The sequence below is a fragment of the Oncorhynchus clarkii genome, chromosome 12 (genome assembly GCF_045791955.1).
Source record: "Oncorhynchus clarkii lewisi isolate Uvic-CL-2024 chromosome 12, UVic_Ocla_1.0, whole genome shotgun sequence".
Lineage (NCBI taxonomy): Eukaryota > Metazoa > Chordata > Actinopteri > Salmoniformes > Salmonidae > Oncorhynchus > Oncorhynchus clarkii.
The window spans coordinates 86018980-86041051 of record NC_092158.1 but is presented as its reverse complement, the minus strand read 5'-3'; the positions used below and the strand labels follow the sequence as shown (position 1 = coordinate 86041051).

At 41.5% G+C, this 22072-nt stretch overlaps 2 protein-coding genes across 2 annotated transcripts in view; both read right to left on the bottom strand.

The window, feature by feature from the left end:
* The window catches only part of LOC139421565 (uncharacterized), a 15745-nt gene extending 14317 nt beyond the window's left edge, over positions 1-1428 (bottom strand). The window contains exon 1 of the mRNA XM_071172587.1: positions 1314-1428. Coding sequence (XP_071028688.1) covers positions 1314-1351 — 38 coding nt within the window. The 5' untranslated portion in view covers positions 1352-1428. The remainder of the gene's footprint in view (positions 1-1313) is intronic.
* On the bottom strand, positions 918-22072 carry LOC139421786 (nuclear speckle splicing regulatory protein 1-like). Its single transcript, XM_071172906.1, has 6 exons — positions 22023-22072; positions 20039-20745; positions 19680-19918; positions 18904-19336; positions 18661-18819; positions 918-1211 (listed from the first exon to the last, which is right to left on the bottom strand). Exons 1-3 carry the CDS (start codon positions 22070-22072, stop codon positions 19914-19916), a joined length of 762 nt encoding a protein of 253 aa, XP_071029007.1. The 3' UTR covers positions 918-1211; positions 18661-18819; positions 18904-19336; positions 19680-19913.

Below are 22072 nucleotides of genomic sequence, written 5' to 3'. Positions count from 1 at the left end.
TTGCTTATTGAATCAGGTTAGAGGGGGTCTGGTCAATTGCTTGTTGAATCAGGTTAGAGTGGGTCTGGTCATTTGCTTATTGAATCAGGTTAGAGTGGGTCTGGTCAATTGCTTATTGAATCAGGTTAGAGTGGGTCTGGTCAGTTGCTTGTTGAATGAGGTTAGAGTGTGTCTGGTCAGTTGCTTGTTGAATCAGGTTAGAGTGGGTCTGGTCAGTTGCTTGTTGAATCAGGTTAGAGTGGGTCTGGTCAGTTGCTTGTTGAATCAGGTTAGAGTGGGTCTGGTCAATTGCTTATTGAATCAGGTTAGAGTGGGTCTGGTCAGTTGCTTGTTGAATCAGGTTAGTGTGGGTCTGGTCAGTTGCTTGTTGAATCAGGTTAGAGTGGGTCTGGTCAGTTGCTTGTTGAATCAGGTTAGAGTGGGTCTGGTCAGTTGCTTGTTGATTCAGGTTAGAGTGGGTCTGGTCAGTTGCTTGTTGAATCAGGTTAGTGTGGGTCTGGTCAATTGCTTGTTGAATCAGGTTAGTGTGGGTCTGGTCAATTGCTTGTTGAATCAGGTTGGAGTGGGTCTGGTCAATTGCTTATTGAATCAGGTTAGAGTGTGTCTGGTCAGTTGCTTATTGAATCAGGTTAGAGTGGGTCTGGTCAATTGCTTATTGAATCAGGTTAGAATGGGTCTGGAACTAAAGACAGTGCACACAGCACCTACTGTTGGTAAACTTCAAGTCAGGGTGTGAGAACAACTCTCTCTAGTGGGGGGGAGAGGTGTCTGCATAAAGCCAACAATTTGGGTACTTTTGAGGGCCAGGCCTCAGAGAGCTGGAAACACAAAAGGAAACATTTCTGGGCCAAACACTGGAGCTAAACCTGATACAGGAAATATCCTATTAGAAAACAGTTCATCACTGATCTCAAGTGAGGTACCCATACATAAAAGTTGTATATTGAGATACTGTATATGGTGGTACATTAAAAATGCTTTTCTATATTTTTTGTAATGCACGTTCATATATTAATAAAATATTGATTTACATATTGTACATCTGTACAGTATGCAACATATAGCAACTATAAATGATGATAGAACATACAGCATATTAAATTAATGTGAACATCAAGACATGAAGTAGAGAGGGATACTTTTTTCAGTCGTTTTTCTATGCTGAAGTCTGAAATATTAATGTGTGGATATGGTCCCTCTGGGCAAATGGCCTGTGAGACAAAATGAAAAACAGTGCTGCTACTTCAACCACTTGCTATGCAACTGTAAAAAGCTCAGTTTATGAAATCAATTAACTTTGGAAGGATTCATACCAAAGTAGGGTAGAGTTCCAGGGGCAAGTTTCTGTCATCTGTGCCACGAAGGTGGAGTGTTGGGCAGGGAACTGTCAACGGAGCTGGCTTGATGGTGTTGAGGTGGTCCCATCAGAGTAGAGCATCCTGGGATATTTTTCCCATAGACCTGCTGTTAGACTAGAGGAAAGATGTTAGCAGGCAGGAGATCATCAGAGAAAGCGATAATTGGCTGGCACAGTATTTCAATTAAACCATATTCACCTGCTTTCCTGAAGTAAGGATTATGGTCCTCATCTTTGTAAGTCACCTTTATTTTTCACCTGTGTGTTTTATCAGTTTCTTTGTGAAAAATGTAGCATAGTAGATGAGTCGCTAAAGCAAGGAGCTATAGCAGCACACAAGTAGACTACAGATGCATGCTGGTCCGGGCCCTGAGCTGGTGAAGTGAGCGCTACTGGAGTGAAATTGGAGCAGCGAGAAGCAGCCGATGCTCCAGCCTTTGGGAAAGTTGCTCCACGCTACAGTCAAATTGGGCACGCTCAGCTCCTCGCTCCAGTCAAATTGGGCACGCTCAGCTCCTCGCTCCAGTCAAATTGGGCACGCTCAGCTCCTCGCTCCAGCTCTGCTCTACGCTCCAGTCAAATTGGGCACGCTCAGCTCCTCGCTCCAGTCAAATTGGGCACGCTCAGCTCCTCGCTCCAGTCAAATTGGGCACGCTCAGCTCCACGCTCCAGTCAAATTGGGCACGCTCAGCTCCTCGCTCCAGCTCTGCTCTACGCTCCAGTCAAATTGGGCACGCTCAGCTCCTCGCTCCAGCTCAGCTCCTCGCTCCAGCTCAGCTCCTCGCTCCAGCTCAGCTCCTCGCTCCAGCTCTGCTCCTCGTTCCAGCTCTGCTCCTCGCTCCAGCTCTGCTCCTCGCTCCAGCTCTGCTCCTCGCTCCAGCTCTGCTCCTCGCTCCAGCTCAGCTCCTCGCTCCAGCTCAGCTCCTCGCTCCAGCTCTGCTCCTCGCTCCAGCTCAGCTCCTCGCTCCAGCTCTGCTCCTCGCTCCAGCTCAGCTCCCGAAGTCCTCAGACATAGATGGATGTTGAATACTGACTTGTATCAGGGGAGACCTGCCTGCACAGCCATGATCAGTACTTTCAATACAAAACAATCAGTTGCAAACTTAACTGATGATCCTATCAATTCTTTCTTATCTATGTTTTGAAATGACTGTATGTAGGTTACTGCATCTAGTATGAAATGTAGGCTGTTATGACCACATCCTCTCAGTCAGATGCAGCACCATGTATACTGATTCAAAATATAAACGCAACATGCACACATTTCAAAGATGTTTCTGAGTTACACTTCATATAAGTAAATCAGTCAATTTAAATAAATAAATAATGCCCTAATCTATGGATTTGACATGACTGGGCAGAGGTGCAGCCATGAGTGGGCATGGGAGAGCATAGGCCCACCCACTGGGGAGCCAGGCACAGCCAATCAGAATGAGTTTTTCCCCACAAAAGGGCTTTACTACAGACAGATATACTCCTTTTTTATTTCAGGTCATGAAAAACAGGACCAACACTTTACATGTTGCGTTTATATTTTTGTTCAGTATACAGTAGTTCAGCTCAGCCTTCCCCCTTTCAGTGTCAGACTGACACATCAACTGACTAGTGTTATCAGCCAAGCTATTCATTCTGTATGTGCCAGTTCAATGTGGACCCCAAGAGAGCCAATGGACAGGAGAAAGGAGAAAAACATTACATAATGGCCATGTTGAGACCCAGACCAGATATCGGAAGGTATCATTGAAGGTCATCTTGACTCATTGGAGGACAACTACAGTGTAATAATAATGTAGAGTACTTTACATTGAGGAATCTTTGGGACTTTTCTTCCATCAGTCCAGGGTTAAGGTTCTATGAGACATCACAAGAAAGTAGGTGAAATGTTGTGGGTGCTGCAGCCTCGTTGAAACAACGTTTCCACGATGAGCTGTGACAATCTCTCAACAAAGCACGTTCTTATTTCACAGTATCTCGCACACCCGTGTTTTGTCCTCCTGAGAAAGTCTTCTGGGTCGTTCCATATGATTTCAATCCCTTTCTGTCTGCACCCCTTTGAACACAACGTTTCATACATGTTTGGCCATGGTGGAAGTGGTCAGAATGGGACAGTTTGGACCTGAATGCCAAAACATTCATGATAGAGGTGCTCAAAGTAGACCCATTTTTTTACAGTTTGACAAGCCTGTTCGTAAGCTTTCAAATGATGTCAAACTCAACCGTTCAGTGATGAAGACATGGATGTCTCATGGTAGGGTGTGGGAATGCAAAATGGGTCAACTTTTAATGTTTTGGCATTCAGGTCCAAAAAGTCCCTTTCTGAGCCCTTACTCTATGGGCAAACATGGAAAGTGTTGTGTTCAAATGAAAGGAGTGCAGGCAGAAAGTGATTGAAGTCATATGGAACTTCTTTTGAATTGACGTACAGGCCCATACTTCAGAATCAGCAATGTTACAGCTAAACAGGAAATGACTGGCTGTGAGTGTAACACATAACATAAAGTATGTTTGTTTTTTCAGAAATTGAAGTATGTGAAAATGTCCTGAGAAATGTGATGGATTGAAATCACTGTAAACATCAGCAGGGACTGAGTGAAAACTACTTGGCCAGTTTGTGGTGAAGGTTATGACTATTGACCTTTAATCAAGCTAGTCAACATCATGGTTGTGTGGGTAAGTAAGCGTAACCCATGTTGTATTCCTGTAAACGGGGGTCTTGACTTCCTCTCTGCTTGCAGTTTCGACCACCCGCTGCACCAACACACGTGCACAAAGACAGGAAGTCTTAGTCTCGTCTCTATGCCATCTCAATGCGCACACAAACACACACATATCACTAGCATCACACAAAGACACACACACACACCACTACCATCACACAAAGACACACACACATACCACTACCATCACACAAAGACACACACACACACACACACACACACACACACACACACACACACACACACATACCACCACACAAACACACACACACACACACACACACATACCACTACCATCACACAAAGACACACACACAAACACACCCATACCACTACCATCACACAAAGACACACACACACATACCACCACACAAACACACACACAAACACACCCATACCACTACCATCACACAAAGACACACACACACACACACACACACACACACACACACACAAAAACACAACACTACCATCACACAAAGACACACACACCTCTGTACATACACTGTACCCTTGCTGCACTATATAAAAATACCCGGGTCCACAGCGGGAGAAGAAATTCACAGCTTTAACCAAACTTTCACCACACGTAAGTGATATGTGCAATGAAAAGAACATGCACCTCCACTGTGGTCTGGTGTTGTGCATGCTTTAGTGACAAACAGTGTGACATTTAGGCCCTTGCCTTTTTACTCATGGAAAGACTGCCTTGCAAGGCTTTAGATATAACGAATCTCTAGATGTAACAATTCTGAACCTTTTTGCCTCAGAGACTGAGCAAGCAATGGCTCCTCTCCCCATCCAAAAATGCTTTGATTAACACAAACTAGGTCAAACTTAATTTGTGTCAGCCAACCATCTGAGGGACCAGTCACTAACATCTCAGGGAACAGTGGTGGTCCACAGACCAGGGGTTGAGGACCACTGCTCTATTGGAAACCCTGAACACAGCTATTAAGTTGTTGTAGAATGACACTCCACTGGAAAATGATTCTGCAATAACACACATTAGTGTAATCGGAATGCAGTATAACACTTGTGTAAATGAGTCAGTAGGTGGACTTATTAACTGATAGTCCTTCAGGCTTTCAGAATACTGTTTTTTTAAGGAGAGTGTGTTTCCACTCCTTTTCATATTTGTGTGATTTAATGAGAGAGACAGGAGTAAATGGAAGGGGAACACAGTATTCAGTAAAGCAGTAGACCTGTGATTGGATCCCAGCTAGTTAGTGGGCCATACAGTAAGTGCTGTAAGGTGACAGCAGGTGATTTAATGAGAGAGACAGGAGTAAATGGAAGGGGAACACAGTAGACCTGTGATTGGATCCCAGCTAGTTAGTGGGCCATACAGTAAGTGCTGTAAGGTGACAGCAGGTGATTTAATGAGAGAGACAGGAGTAAATGGAAGGGGAACACAGTAGACCTGTGATTGGATCCCAGCTAGTTAGTGGGCCATACAGTAAGTGCTGTAAGGTGACAGCAGGACCGACCAACCCCAGCCTGTCCAGCAAATATAAAAAATACACTAGTTTTCCTTTAGAGAGACGAGCCCTGCTGATGTGGGTTCTTCAAATAAAAACATCACAAAACTGTTTTGAAAAACATGAGATGGCACAATGACCACAGAAACGGAACTGGAAGTCTTATGACTCATTTATTATAAAAAATAGACTATCATTACAGGAACAACATGATCAGTACAGGAACTAAAGAATGCAAAAGTATTACAATAAAATAGCAGTAAAAGTTGCCTGGCGCCTGAAAAATAGGCATAGGCCCAATGCCATCAAATATGTAAAAACATATATATACAATAGAGAATCAATTCAACATTTAAAAGTTGTTAAAATATATATTGTCAATCTATAAAGAATAATAGAATGTACAGCTAAAGACAATGAAATTCCATGCACAGCAATCAGTGCTATTTTCAAGTTAAATTGTGGTTGTAATTACAAGACTCAAATTCTCCCTGATACGTCAGGGTCAAGGACTATAACGAACCTCTGTATGAACAACCATTTACAATGTGTGATGTCAGTCACATACAATGCTGTGTACTTAAGTAGCTACAGTATATAGGTAGCTTACCTTGAGGTTGAATGACTGACATAAGAGTACATCATTGATGCAAACCCTTGCTACTTAACACAACCTGAGAATATATCTTCCAAAGTCCTTCGTTGACATCATGTATTACAGTATGTTTACATAATTGTCTCTTAGTCAGCTGACATGAGCTTCCATTTGGACCCAAATTAAAGATGGCTGCCGTACATCATCAGTAACAAGCTGTCCGAAGGTCGTGCCCAAAGTAAAGATGGCTGCTGTGCAACACCCGTAGCAACCTGTCTTAGGTTGGTGCCCAAAGTAAAGATGGCTGCCGTGCAACATCACTAATAACCCATCTGGGGGGGGTGTGCACGTCTAATGGTGGTGCGCATGTCTTCATAGACATCGCTACTCTTGCTCTGTGTTGGTCTAATCGTTGCACGCCATGCCTTTAACTGGGAAGACAAGAGATCTTGGTCAGAAAAGGTACTATTAGTACGCTATGTTATTAACATTTAACTGACACTCTTATCCAGAGCGACTTACAGGAGCAATTAGGGTTAAGTGCCTTGCTCAAAAGCACAGCAACACATTTTTCACCAAGTCTGCTCGGGGATTCTAACCAGCGCCTTTTCTGTTACTGGCTCAACGCTCTTAACCTCTAGGCTTCCTGTCGCCGTGTCTTTAGAAGGGGGGGGGGGATCAGAAGGGGTCGTGTGTTTCAGTAAATACCTTGTGTATGGAATTGAAATTAATTGAACTAACATTATCATCAACACATTGCAAATGTCAAAAATGTGCATGTATACTGTACACACACACGCACGCACGCACGCACGCACACCCACACACGCACACACACACACACGCACACGCGAGATAGATGAGACGGAATATGCAGGGGCAGAATTTGCGCAATTCCCCAGAAGCAGGTCATAACTCATGAAATACGATCAATGTAGATGAAATCAAACAATACCACTGAACATGTCTAGTATACGGAGCTATATCCTGTCAAATATGTTGTGACAGTACTGATAATAGAACTTCCCCAACAGATTACATCAGTCAAAGCAAAAGGCTGAAGTTAAAAACTGTGCATTTCCCTACCAAAGACAGGTCAGTGGAGACAGTGCTGAGGTGGCAATCTTGCCACCCGACACACACACTCAAACATCTACACACAGATTCACAAGTTTAAACACCTACACACAGATTCACAAGCTTAAACACCTACACACAGATTCACAAGCTTAAACACCTACACACACACACACACACAAAAAAAAATACTATAGTATACTATGATATAAATACTGTGGTATTCACTGTAGTGTTTTTGTGGAGTAAAGTAGTATTTACTGTAGTATTTACAGTTAACTATAGTATAAATACTGTGGTAAAAGAAAACTGTATTTTATACTATAGTATTTACTGTAGTGTTTTTGCGGACTGTAATATACTGTAGTATATACAGTAGTGTTTCTGCGTACTAAAGTAGTATTTACTGTATTATACTTTAGTATCTACAGTTAACTATAGTAAAAATAATGATGTAAATTAACTGTATTATATAATAAAGTATTTAATTAAGTGTTTTTGCAGAGTGTAGTATTTACTGTAGTATACTGTAGTATTTACTGCAGTGTGCTTGCGGATTGTATACCGTAGTATTTACTGTCGTGTTTTTGCGGACTGTAATATACTGTAGTATTTACTGTTGTGCCATTGCGGACATTACTGTAGTATTTACTATAGTATTTTAGTTTTATTATCTTTGACATAGAAGTGGAGGCTTTTTCCTTGAGGAAACCTACTGGGGAAATACTAAAAGAGAACATTTTCCATAACCTGTAGTTAGGTAGGTAGGACTGGGGTCTGAGAAGATATAGAAAAAAGCAGAAGCTCTGAACTAACCTAGCACAAATGTGGATATGGGGAGGGGAATGGTTAGGGGTTATGCCAATTAAATACTGTAGTATTTACTATCATTAAAGTCTAGTGTTTTTGCAGACTGTAGTGTTTTTGGGGACAATACTGTAGAATTTACTCAGGTTTTTTTCATATAATACTGCAGTATACTACAACATTAAGTACTACACATGATTGAGGGATACTACAGTGTATAGTATTGTACAGTATACTACAATTTACTACAGAATTCTATAGTCACTACTGTAGTATTCTATAGTAAACTGCAGTATTTTTCATGTGGGCACACACACTTTACTGTAGTACTTACCCTGGGGATGACCCAGATGAAGAGGATGAGCAGACTCAGGAGAAGCACAGAGCCAGCAGTGACAGCTGAGACCAGGACTAGATACCAGGACATTCCTAGCCCTGAGGATGCGTCATTCTGGTCACACTCCTCATCTGTGGCACAGCAACACACCAGGGTAGCACACATTTTAATTCAGTTCAGTCCAATTAAACTCAACAAACTGACCAGTCTGAACGTGTTTAGAAGTTACAGCCTGGTAGCTCAAATTAGGATTAGTTCCTATGAGACTGTGCTGCTCAGAGATCACATTAAGACAATGGTCCTGAATCATTCCCTAACCCTCTTGACCCCATTAACATTCAATATTTGCAGATCTGTAGGATCTGGATAGGTATAACCAGTGGAGCAGCTTCCAACGTACAGATCTGTATCCAGGACATACATGCCAGGCTGTGAAAGGCCAGAAAAATTGCTGTCCAGCAGACGGTACCGGTCCATAAAGGCTCAGACCAACAGGCTCCTAAACAGCTTCTGTCCCCTGACCATAAGACTGTTAAATGGTTCATAACTACTGCTCCCCCATTGTATTAGATGTATCACTACCACTACACTGCTGTTCATGGATTACTGATAACCATTCACATCCATTTATCCAGCTCCATATCTTATTTCTCATGTTGTTTTCTATTTAATTGCTTATTAGTTATACTATTTTGATATTGAATGCTGCACTGTAGGGTAAGGCTGGCAAGTTAAGCATTTCACTGTGCTTGAGCATATGACCACAAAAAACTTGAACATTGAAGGGTGCAGTAAGTGCCAAATGGAATGTTAGGGAACAAATCAGGACTGGCTGAGACACTCACCATTTACCACCAGCAAAACAGCTCCTTCCCCCTCAGTCTTCTCAATCTTGTTTTTCTTATAAACACTGTACACACACCAGTAGGCCCCAGAGTCTTCTATGGTCAGGTTTGTGATGGTGATGCCCATTTTGTTGAGTCTTCCGTTAGTCGTCAATCTGAGTTTGAACCTCTCGTGGTTCAAACCTCTTAATTTTTCTGTTTCCTGGTCTAGGACTAGAATCTCTTTTGTTAGGCGCATGTACACACTCAGGTTTTCTTGGTCTGGCAGAGAGGTGCTGCAGTGGATGGTCATAGTGTCTCCCTCCTGCTTTTGGACCAGCAGTCCCTTGCTCCCTTTCATGAGCAGATGGGAGAATGGAAGAAAAACACACACAACATGAATATTACGCTTGAAAAGTAAATGACTTGAAAACAGCATCTGTATATCTATGATATTGCAACTCTAGATTACAGTGGACTTTAGATTACAGTGGACTCTAGATTACAGTGGACTCTAGATTACAGTGGACTCCTGAAAAAGGCAATGTCTTGGGACTGTTGTGCCAGATATGCAGTTATCAGGAGCAAGCTATTAAAAATCATGTCATTGAAATGAGACTGGAAAACTGTATTGTACTTATTGAAAGTGCGCTTATCAGGAGTCGACTGTACATAATATATTTTAAATGTAAAATTGACTAGATGAAATGTTAAATAAAAAAACACCCCTTTCCATGAACTCAAAAGGATGTCCACCTCCCAATATAAAACTAAAATAAACACCACTCACCTTTCTCAGCCAAGGTGCAGCAAAGAAGGCAGAGGAAGATTGCACAACAGAGACAGAGTGCAGACATCCTGCTAATACAAGACCTTCACATCACAACTAAACTGAGCCTTCAAATAACAGGAAATATACAGTATGTCTTTACCACAGTGGTGTCTGCTCTAGAACCTCTCCACCAATAGGAACACGAAGTAGGCCTACTTGTGTGTGATAGAGTCATAGGTTAGGGATAAATGAGGTTAAACAACAAAACACAATTATTTTCAGAGCATTAATTTGTGGGTTTGTCATTCAAAGACAGTCACTTCCAGTACAACTGGAATGGTACGCTACAACAACCACTTCAAATGGACACACGCCATCAACTTTTCAAAGTTAGTCCACACTGTTGTGACCTGTTATTAGGGAGACTATAGGCAGGTAAATATAACAAACCAGAGTGTGTGACAACAATGACTTCTAACTCTACTGATGCTTTCTATGTGCAACCTGGGTTCAGGTGATGTGCGTAACACTAGACTCCCTACTCCCAGAATGGTTCACTACATACATACATAACATATCCTCTACTCTCAGACATGATAGAGGTGAATGGTTCACTACATAACCTATCCTCTACTCCCAGACATAGAGGTGAATGGTTCACTACATAACATATCCTCTACTCCCAGAATGGTTCACTACATACATACATAACATATCCTCTACTCTCAGACATGATAGAGGTGAATGGTTCACTACATAACCTATCCTCTACTCTCAGACATGATAGAGGTGAATGGTTCACTACATAACATATCCTCTACTCTCAGACATGATAGAGGTGAATGGTTCACTACATAACATATCCTCTACTCTCAGACATGATAGAGGTGAATGGTTCAGTACATAACATATCCTCTACTCTCAGACATGATAGAGGTGAATGGTTCACTACATAACATATCCTCTACTCTCAGAATGGTTCACTACATAACATATCCTCTACTCCCAGACATGATAGAGGTGAATGGTTCACTACATAACATATCCTCTACTCCCAGACATGATGGAGGTGAATGGTTCACTACATAACATATCCTCTACTCTCAGACATGATAGAGGTGAATGGTTCACTACATAACATATCCTCTACTCCCAGACATGATAGAGGTGAATGGTTCACTACATAACCTATCCTCTACTCTCAGACATGATAGAGGTGAATGGTTCAGTACATAACATATCCTCTACTCTCAGAATGGTTCACTACATAACATATCCTCTACTCCCAGACATGATAGAGGTGAATGGTTCACTACATAACATATCCTCTACTCCCAGACATGATAGAGGTGAATGGTTCACTACATAACATATCCTCTACTCTCAGACATGATAGAGGTGAATGGTTCACTACATAACATATCCTCTACTCTCAGACATGATAGAGGTGAATGGTTCACTACATAACATATCCTCTACTCTCAGACATGATAGAGGTGAATGGTTCACTACATAACATATCCTCTACTCTCAGACATGATAGAGGTGAATGGTTCACTACATAACCTATCCTCTACTCTCAGACATGATAGAGGTGAATGGTTCAGTACATAACATATCCTCTACTCTCAGACATGATAGAGGTGAATGGTTCACTACATAACATATCCTCTACTCTCAGACATGATAGAGGTGAATGGTTCACTACATAACATATCCTCTACTCCCAGACATGATAGAGGTGAATGGTTCACTACATAACATATCCTCTACTCTCAGACATGATAGAGGTGAATGGTTCACTACATAACATATCCTCTACTCTCAGACATGATAGAGGTGAATGGTTCACTACATAACATATCCTCTACTCTCAGACATGATAGAGGTGAATGGTTCACTACATAACATATCCTCTACTCTCAGACATGATAGAGGTGAATGGTTCAGTACATAACATATCCTCTACTCTCAGACATGATAGAGGTGAATGGTTCACTACATAACATATCCTCTACTCTCAGACATGATAGAGGTGAATGGTTCACTACATAACATATCCTCTACTCTCAGACATGATAGAGGTGAATGGTTCACTACATAACATATCCTCTACTCTCAGAATGGTTCACTACATAACATATCCTCTACTCCCAGACATGATAGAGGTGAATGGTTCACTACATAACATATCCTCTACTCTCAGACATGATAGAGGTGAATGGTTCACTACATAACATATCCTCTACTCTCAGACATGATAGAGGTGAATGGTTCACTACATAACATATCCTCTACTCTCAGACATGATAGAGGTGAATGGTTCAGTACATAACATATCCTCTACTCTCAGACATGATAGAGGTGAATGGTTCACTACATAACATATCCTCTACTCCCAGACATAGAGGTGAATGGTTCACTACATAACATATCCTCTACTCCCAGAATGGTTCACTACATAACCTATCCTCTACTCTCAGACATGATAGAGGTGAATGGTTCACTACATAACATATCCTCTACTCCCAGACATGATAGAGGTGAATGGTTCACTACATAACATATCCTCTACTCTCAGACATGATAGAGGTGAATGGTTCACTACATAACATATCCTCTACTCCCAGACATGATAGAGGTGAATGGTTCACTACATAACATATCCTCTACTCCCAGACATGATAGAGGTGAATGGTTCACTACATAACATATCCTCTACTCTCAGAATGGTTCACTACATAACATATCCTCTACTCTCAGACATAATAGAGGTGAATGGTTCACTACATAACATATCCTCTACTCTCAGACATGATAGAGGTGAATGGTTCACTACATAACATATCCTCTACTCTCAGACATGATAGAGGTGAATGGTTCACTACATAACATATCCTCTACTCTCAGACATGATAGAGGTGAATGGTTCACTACATAACATATCTTCTACTCTCAGACATAGAGGTGAATGGTTCACTACATAACCTATCCTCTACTCTCAGACATAGAGGTGAATGGTTCACTACATAACATATCCTCTACTCTCAGACATGATAGAGGTGAATGGTTCACTACATAACATATCTTCTACTCTCAGACATAGAGGTGAATGGTTCACTACATAACCTATCCTCTACTCCCAGACATGATAGAGGTGAATGGTTCACTACATAACATATCCTCTACTCCCAGACATGATAGAGGTGAATGGTTCACTACATAACATATCCTCTACTCTCAGACATGATAGAGGTGAATGGTTCACTACATAACCTATCCTCTACTCTCAGACATAGAGGTGAATGGTTCACTACATAACATATCCTCTACTCTCAGACATGATAGAGGTGAATGGTTCACTACATAACATATCCTCTACTCTCAGACATGATAGAGGTGAATGGTTCACTACATACATACATAACATATCCTCTACTCCCAGACATGATAGAGGTGAATGGTTCACTACATACATACATAACATATCCTCTACTCCCAGACATGATAGAGGTAAATGGTTCACTACATACATACATAACATATCCTCTACTCTCAGACATGATAGAGGTGAATGGTTCACTACATAACATATCCTCTACTCTCAGACATGATAGAGGTGAATGGTTCACTACATAACATATCCTCTACTCTCAGACATGATAGAGGTGAATGGTTCACTACATAACATATCCTCTACTCTCAGACATGATAGAGGTGAATGGTTCACTACATAACATATCCTCTACTCCCAGACATGATAGAGGTGAATGGTTCACTACATAACATATCCTCTACTCTCAGACATGATAGAGGTGAATGGTTCACTACATAACATATCCTCTACTCTCAGACATGATAGAGGTGAATGGTTCACTACATAACATATCCTCTACTCTCAGAATGGTTCACTACATAACATATCCTCTACTCCCAGACATGATAGAGGTGAATGGTTCACTACATAACATATCCTCTACTCTCAGAATGGTTCACTACATAACATATCCTCTACTCTCAGACATAATAGAGGTGAATGGTTCACTACATAACATATCCTCTACTCTCAGACATGATAGAGGTGAATGGTTCACTACATAACATATCCTCTACTCTCAGACATGATAGAGGTGAATGGTTCACTACATAACATATCCTCTACTCTCAGACATGATAGAGGTGAATGGTTCACTACATAACATATCTTCTACTCTCAGACATAGAGGTGAATGGTTCACTACATACATACATAACATATCCTCTACTCCCAGACATGATAGAGGTGAATGGTTCACTACATAACATACATAACATATCCTCTACTCCCAGACATGATAGAGGTGAATGGTTCACTACATACATACATAACATATCCTCTACTCTCAGACATGATAGAGGTGAATGGTTCAGTACATAACATATCCTCTACTCTCAGACATGATAGAGGTGAATGGTTCACTACATAACATATCCTCTACTCTCAGACATGATAGAGGTGAATGGTTCACTACATAACATATCCTCTACTCCCAGACATGATAGAGGTGAATGGTTCACTACATAACACATCCTCTACTCTCAGACATGATAGAGGTGAATGGTTCACTACATAACATATCCTCTACTCCCAGACATGATAGAGGTGAATGGTTCACTACATAACATATCCTCTACTCTCAGACATGATAGAGGTGAATGGTTCACTACATAACATATCCTCTACTCCCAGACATGATAGAGGTGAATGGTTCACTACATAACATATCCTCTACTCCCAGACATGATAGAGGTGAATGGTTCACTACATAACATATCCTCTACTCTCAGACATGATAGAGGTGAATGGTTCACTACATAACATATCCTCTACTCCCAGACATGATAGAGGTGAATGGTTCACTACATAACATATCCTCTACTCTCAGACATGATAGAGGTGAATGGTTCACTACATAACATATCCTCTACTCCCAGACATGATAGAGGTGAATGGTTCACTACATAACATATCCTCTACTCCCAGACATGATAGAGGTGAATGGTTCACTACATAACATATCCTCTACTCTCAGACATGATAGAGGTGAATGGTTCACTACATAACCTATCCTCTACTCTCAGACATGATAGAGGTGAATGGTTCAGTACATAACATATCCTCTACTCTCAGACATGATAGAGGTGAATGGTTCACTACATAACATATCCTCTACTCCCAGACATGATAGAGGTGAATGGTTCACTACATACATACATAACATATCCTCTACTCCCAGACATGATAGAGGTGAATGGTTCACTACATACATACATAACATATCCTCTACTCTCAGACATGATAGAGGTGAATGGTTCACTACATAACATATCCTCTACTCTCAGACATGATAGAGGTGAATGGTTCACTACATAACATATCCTCTACTCTCAGACATGATAGAGGTGAATGGTTCACTACATAACATATCCTCTACTCTCAGACATGATAGAGGTGAATGGTTCACTACATAACATATCCTCTACTCTCAGACATGATAGAGGTGAATGGTTCACTACATAACATATCTTCTACTCTCAGACATAGAGGTGAATGGTTCACTACATAACCTATCCTCTACTCTCAGACATAGAGGTGAATGGTTCACTACATAACATATCCTCTACTCTCAGACATGATAGAGGTGAATGGTTCACTACATAACATATCTTCTACTCTCAGACATAGAGGTGAATGGTTCACTACATAACCTATCCTCTACTCTCAGACATGATAGAGGTGAATGGTTCACTACATAACATATCCTCTACTCCCAGACATGATAGAGGTGAATGGTTCACTACATAACATATCCTCTACTCCCAGACATGATAGAGGTGAATGGTTCACTACATAACATATCCTCTACTCTCAGACATGATAGAGGTGAATGGTTCACTACATAACCTATCCTCTACTCTCAGACATAGAGGTGAATGGTTCACTACATAACATATCCTCTACTCTCAGACATGATAGAGGTGAATGGTTCACTACATAACATATCCTCTACTCTCAGACATGATAGAGGTGAATGGTTCACTACATAACATATCCTCTACTCTCAGACATGATAGAGGTGAATGGTTCACTACATAACCTATCCTCTACTCTCAGACATAGAGGTGAATGGTTCACTACATAACATATCCTCTACTCTCAGACATGATAGAGGTGAATGGTTCACTACATAACATATCCTCTACTCTCAGACATGATAGAGGTGAATGGTTCACTACATAACATATCCTCTACTCTCAGACATGATAGAGGTGAATGGTTCACTACATACATACATAACATATCCTCTACTCCCAGACATGATAGAGGTGAATGGTTCACTACATACATACATAACATATCCTCTACTCCCAGACATGATAGAGGTGAATGGTTCACTACATACATACATAACATATCCTCTACTCTCAGACATGATAGAGGTGAATGGTTCACTACATAACATATCCTCTACTCCCAGACATGATAGAGGTGAATGGTTCACTACATAACATATCCTCTACTCTCAGAATGGTTCAATACATAACATATCCTCTACTCCCAGACATGATAGAGGTGAATGGTTCACTACATAACATATCCTCTACTCTCAGACATGATAGAGGTGAATGGTTCACTACATAACATATCCTCTACTCTCAGAATGGTTCACTACATAACATATCCTCTACTCTCAGACATGATAGAGGTGAATGGTTCAGTACATAACATATCCTCTACTCTCAGACATGATAGAGGTGAATGGTTCACTACATAACATATCCTCTAGTCCCATACATGAAAGGGGTGAATGGTTCTCTACCAGTGGTGTAAAGTACTTAAGTAAACATACTTTAAAGTACTACTTAAGTAGTTATTTTTAGTTATTTGTACTTTACTATTTATATTTTTGATTACTTTTACTTCACTACATTCCTAAAGAAAATAATGTACTTTTTACTCCATACATTTTCCCTGACACCCAAAAGTACTTAAATCGTACCGTCTGGTTTGCTTAATATAAGGAATGTGAAATTACTTATATTTTAGCAATTACATTTACCTTTGATAAATAAGTATACTTAAAACAAAATACTTTTAGACTTTTACTCAAATAGTATTTTACTGGTTGGCTTTCACCTTGACTTGAGTCATTTTCTATTAGGGTATCTTTACTTTTACTCAAGTATGACAGTTGGGTATTTGTTCCACCACTGTGGAGGTGAATGGTTCACTACATAACATATCCTCTACTCTCAGACATGATAGAGGTGAATGGTTCACTACATACATACATAACATATCCTCTACTCTCAGACATGATAGAGGTGAATGGTTCACTACATAACATATCCTCTACTCTCAAACATGATAGAGGTGAATGGTTCACTACATAACATATCCTCTACTCTCAGAATGGTTCACTACATAACATATCCTCTACTCTCAGACATGATAGAGGTGAATGGTTCACTACATAACATATCCTCTACTCCCAGACATGATAGAGGTGAATGGTTCACTACATAACATATCCTCTACTCCCAGACATAGAGGTGAATGGTTCACTACATAACATATCTTCTACTCCCAGACATAGAGGTGAATGGTTCACCACATAACATAACCTCACCACAACATATTTAACAGCAAATTATATAACATGACATCTCCCTTAGAAAGCTACACTGTGGAGGAAGTGTGTATACACACCTGATTCAATAATTATGGTCTAAATTGAAGACCATGGGTCTGGTCAGTTGCTTGTTGAATCAGGTTAGAGTGTGTCTGGTCAGTTGCTTGTGGAATCAGGTTAGAGTGGGTCTGGTCAGTTGCTTGTGGAATCCGGTGAGAGTGGGTCTGGTCAGTTGCTTGTTGAATCAGGTTAGAGTGGGTCTGGTCAATTGCTTGTTGAATCAGGTTAGAGTGGGTCTGGTCAATTGCTTGTTGAATCAGGTTAGTGTGGGTCTGGTCAATTGCTTGTTGAATCAGGTTAGTGTGGGTCTGGTCAATTGCTTATTGAATCAGGTTAGAATGGGTCTGGAACTAAAGACAGTGCACACAGCACCTACTGTTGGTAAACCTCAAGTCAGGGTGTGAGAACAACTCTCTCTAGTGGGGGGGAGAGGTGTCTGCATAAAGCCAACAATTTGGGTACTTTTGAGGGCCAGGCCTCAGAGAGCTGGAAACACAAAAGGAAATATTTCTGGGCCAAACACTGGAGCTAAACCTGATTTAGGAAATATCCTATTAGAAAACAGTTCATCACTGATCTCAAGTGAGGTACCCATACATAAAAGTTGTATATTGAGATGCTGTATATGGTGGTACATTAAAAATGCTTTTCTATATTTTTTGTAATGGTTCATATATTAATAAAATATTGATTTACATATTGTACATCCAGTATGTAACATATAGCAACTATAAATGATGATAGAACATACAGCATATTAAATTAATGTGAACATCAAGACATGAAGTAGAGAGGGGGTTTTTCTATGCTGAAGTCTGAAATATTCATGTGTGGATATGGTCCCTCTGGGCAAATGGCCTGTGAGACAAAATGAAAAACAGTGCTGCTACTTCAACCACTTGCTATGCAACTGTAAAAAGCTCAGTTTATGAAATCAATTAACTTTGGAAGGATTCATACCAAAGTAGGGTAGAGTTCCAGGGGCAAGTTTCTGTCATCTGTGCCACGAAGGTGGAGTGTTGGGCAGGGAACTGTCAACGGAGCTGGCTTGATGGTGTTGAGGTGGTCCCATCAGAGTAGAGCATCCTGGGATATTTTTCCCATAGACCTGCTGTTAGACTAGAGGAAAGATGTTAGCAGGCAGGAGATCACCAGAGAAAGCGATAATTGGCTGGCACAGCATTTCAATTAAACCATATTCACCTGCTTTCCTGAAGTAAGGATTCCCCCCTTTGGGAAGACCAGAGTTCCCCAGATACATTCCCATCGGGGGAGGTGGTGGTACAGGCTTGTTCTGTAAACCACATCAACAAATTCTCCAAATGATTAGTACCATTCTCACAGTTAAAATACAATGATCAGGCGCTATTTTTAACTGACATGATTTAAAGTGAATACCTCAGCCTTGGGGTCAGTTTTGTGTCTACAAAGAATATTTAAACAGGTTCCTTAAGGAGTGGTCTTTCTCATCAGATAGATTAATCTACTTCCCTCTCCTGAAGATCCATCATCCACTGTTCTGAAGCGCTACAGCAGGTGTCTCAGGCTCAGCCCCCGGCCGGCTGCCAGTCTGGCTCTGAGGGTTGGCCTCGGTGATGGTCATTATGGAACAATGCACCACATCTACTCCAGGTATCTGTGACAAGTGGGAGAAGTCAGTCCACTCTACTCATGTCACCATACAGAACAACCACTAATTACATTTTTTATGTATTTTTATTTAACCTTTATTTAACTAGGCAAGTCAGTTAAGAACAAATTCTCATTTACGATGACGGCCTACACCGGCCAAACCCGGACGACACTGGGCCAATTGTGCGCCGCCCTATGGGACTCCCAATCACGGCCGGTTGTGATACAGCCTGGATTCGAACCAGGGTGTCTGTAGTGACGCCTCTAGCACTGAGATGCAGTGCCTTAGACCGCTTCACCACTCGGGAGTAGCAATTTCCTTACTCATAAAAGAAAGCTTAAATTACCCTTTCTCTTGCAGTAGAAATCTCCACATGTGGTATTCACTCCATCATTCCACGTTGGTCCCACCATGGTGGTGATTGGAGATGGTGTTGGAGCATTGCATTGGTCGCAGGGACGCTGACTGTTGGGAGGGTTGTAGGGATGCCCACCCTCTGCGCAGGGATGATATCCTGGTATTGAGCTGCCCCTGCATGTACTTAATCTCCTGCTGCAAGTTGTTCAGCAGGACCTGAATCTCACCCTAGAGGACATCAGGAGATTTAGCAGACTGACACAAAGAGAGAGGCTTCACACCATGCCCATTGGACCATCTTTAGGATTCTTTCTCACCCAACTCCAATTTCATAAGGACAAACCTTACCTTGTGAGATGCTTAATGAATGACGGGACATGTCCCTGCTCCTGTGAGCTCTGATGGGACGTGTTCCTGCTCCTGTGAGCTCTGATGGGACGTGTTCCTGCTCCTGTGACCTCTGATGGGAAGTGTTCCTGCTCCTGTGAGCTCTGATGGGACGTGTTCCTGCTCCTGTGAGCTCTGATGGGATGTGTTCCTGCTCCTGTGAGCTCTGATGGGACGTGTTCCTGCTCCTGTGAGCTCTGACGGGATGTGTTCCTGCTCCTGTGAGCTCTGATGGGACGTGTTCCTGCTCCTGTGAGCTCTGAGCTCTGATGGGACGGGACTTGTTCCTGCTCCTGTGAGCTCTGATGTGTTCCTGCTCCTGTGACGTGTTCCTGCTCCTGTGAGCTCTGACGGGACGTGTTCCTGCTCCTGTGAGCTCTGATGGGACGTGTTCCTGCTCCTGTGAGCTCTGATGGGATGTGTCCCTGCTCCTGTGAGCTCTGACGGGACGTGTTCCTGCTCCTGTGAGCTCTGATAGGACGTGTTCCTGCTCCTGTGAGCTCTGACGGGAAGTGTTCCTGCTCCTGTGAGCTCTGATGGGACGTGTTCCTGCTCCTATGAGCTCTGATGGGATGGGTCCCTGTGAGCTCTGACAGGATGGGTCCCTGCGAGCTCTGATGGGATGTGTCCCTGCGAGCTTTGATGGGATGTGTCCCTGCTCCTGTGATCTATGATAGAGGAAAGTGAGCCAGATTAGAGCTCTATGATTCAGCAATTAAACATTCAGCACCCCATGACTATTGAAATGTACTAAAGTCGAACCTTGCTCCATTGCTAATTATTTACAGGGGTCCCCATCATTTTCCATTGCCCATATTGTGATTCCTATAAAAGCTGGAGAATTTGGTCAAGTTACCAGTAGCCGTTCAGTCCATATAATCTTATTCATATCAGCACTTCTCCTCTGGAACTCTTTGCTTTATGAGATGCAATACGATACAGTATCACAAAATTCCATGCCAGCAGATTGGATAATTGTTAAGATATTTTATCAAGGTTTAAGATAAATGATTAAATAATTCTACCCAGAAACTTAACCATTAGGATTAGAGGTTATGTAGCATGAACAAGGAGTAATTAAAAATAATAAACACAGCTCCAACTGGGTTGGAGGGGGGACGAGAGGAATGCATGTGTGTGCCTAACAAAAACAAAGAGGATCCTTAAACTATGTTTGAACCGACTCAGCTATAACTCTGTGGATATAAAATAAGAGAGCGAGAACCCCTCCAGGTTTTCCGTATCTGGGGGGGACTGGAACTGTCAGCTAAGTGGTAATAAACTGTGATGAGACTTCAGGAGATAATCCAGATTTAGTGTGTAATGTATGTGCATTAAGGGGTTGGAATGGACTTTTGAAGCTGCTTTTTCTTTGTCGGAGAAGAGGAGGGACATCTAAAAAGCTATTGGACAAAATGTGAGGTACATAAACCAATGTACATGGTATTATGACCAGCGCTCTCGGGAATAAACGCTATTGGCTAATTTTGGTTGACTGGTCTCTGTCTATTTTATGCAAATAAGGATCTTACAAATTCTCAGAAACGGACAGAGTGTTTTAAATTGAATTGCATGACTGGTAATGTAAGTCATTCTAGAGTTCCAAATTGGCCTACAATCCCAGCATGAATGCTCACTGTCATTGGTGCACGCGAAAGTCTAATAGCGCGAGGCCACCATGTGTCCAGGTCAGAATGTAAAGTTATAATTTCATTAATCTCAAGTTAAATCAGATAGAAACCACAAATGCAATAGTTCTGATAACACGTATATACCATTTAAAACACTAGAGGTTTCATGATGCTGGTTTCTAAACCAAAGTAGATAATTTTAAGATTGTTCTACACATCTGTTGAGGTCTCTATAAGCTTCAATATGAGGTCGTAAACCTAGCATGAAAGTGCATCCTTGTAGCTGTGTGGGCTAATTTAGTCAACATGTTTGCCTTGAGTAAGTTGAGCCAATGGCCATGGGGTAAGTTGAGCCAATGGCCAT

Excerpts from the sequence above, each read along its gene's own strand:
- LOC139421786 (XM_071172906.1), bottom strand. The coding sequence starts at position 22,072 with ATGGCCATTGGCTCAACTTACCCCATGGCCATTGGCTCAACTTACTCA. Across the intron at positions 20,746-22,022 it reads ATTGGCTCAACTTACTCAAG|ATCACAGGAGCAGGGACACA; the intron begins GCAAACATGTTG and ends CCTCTATCATAG.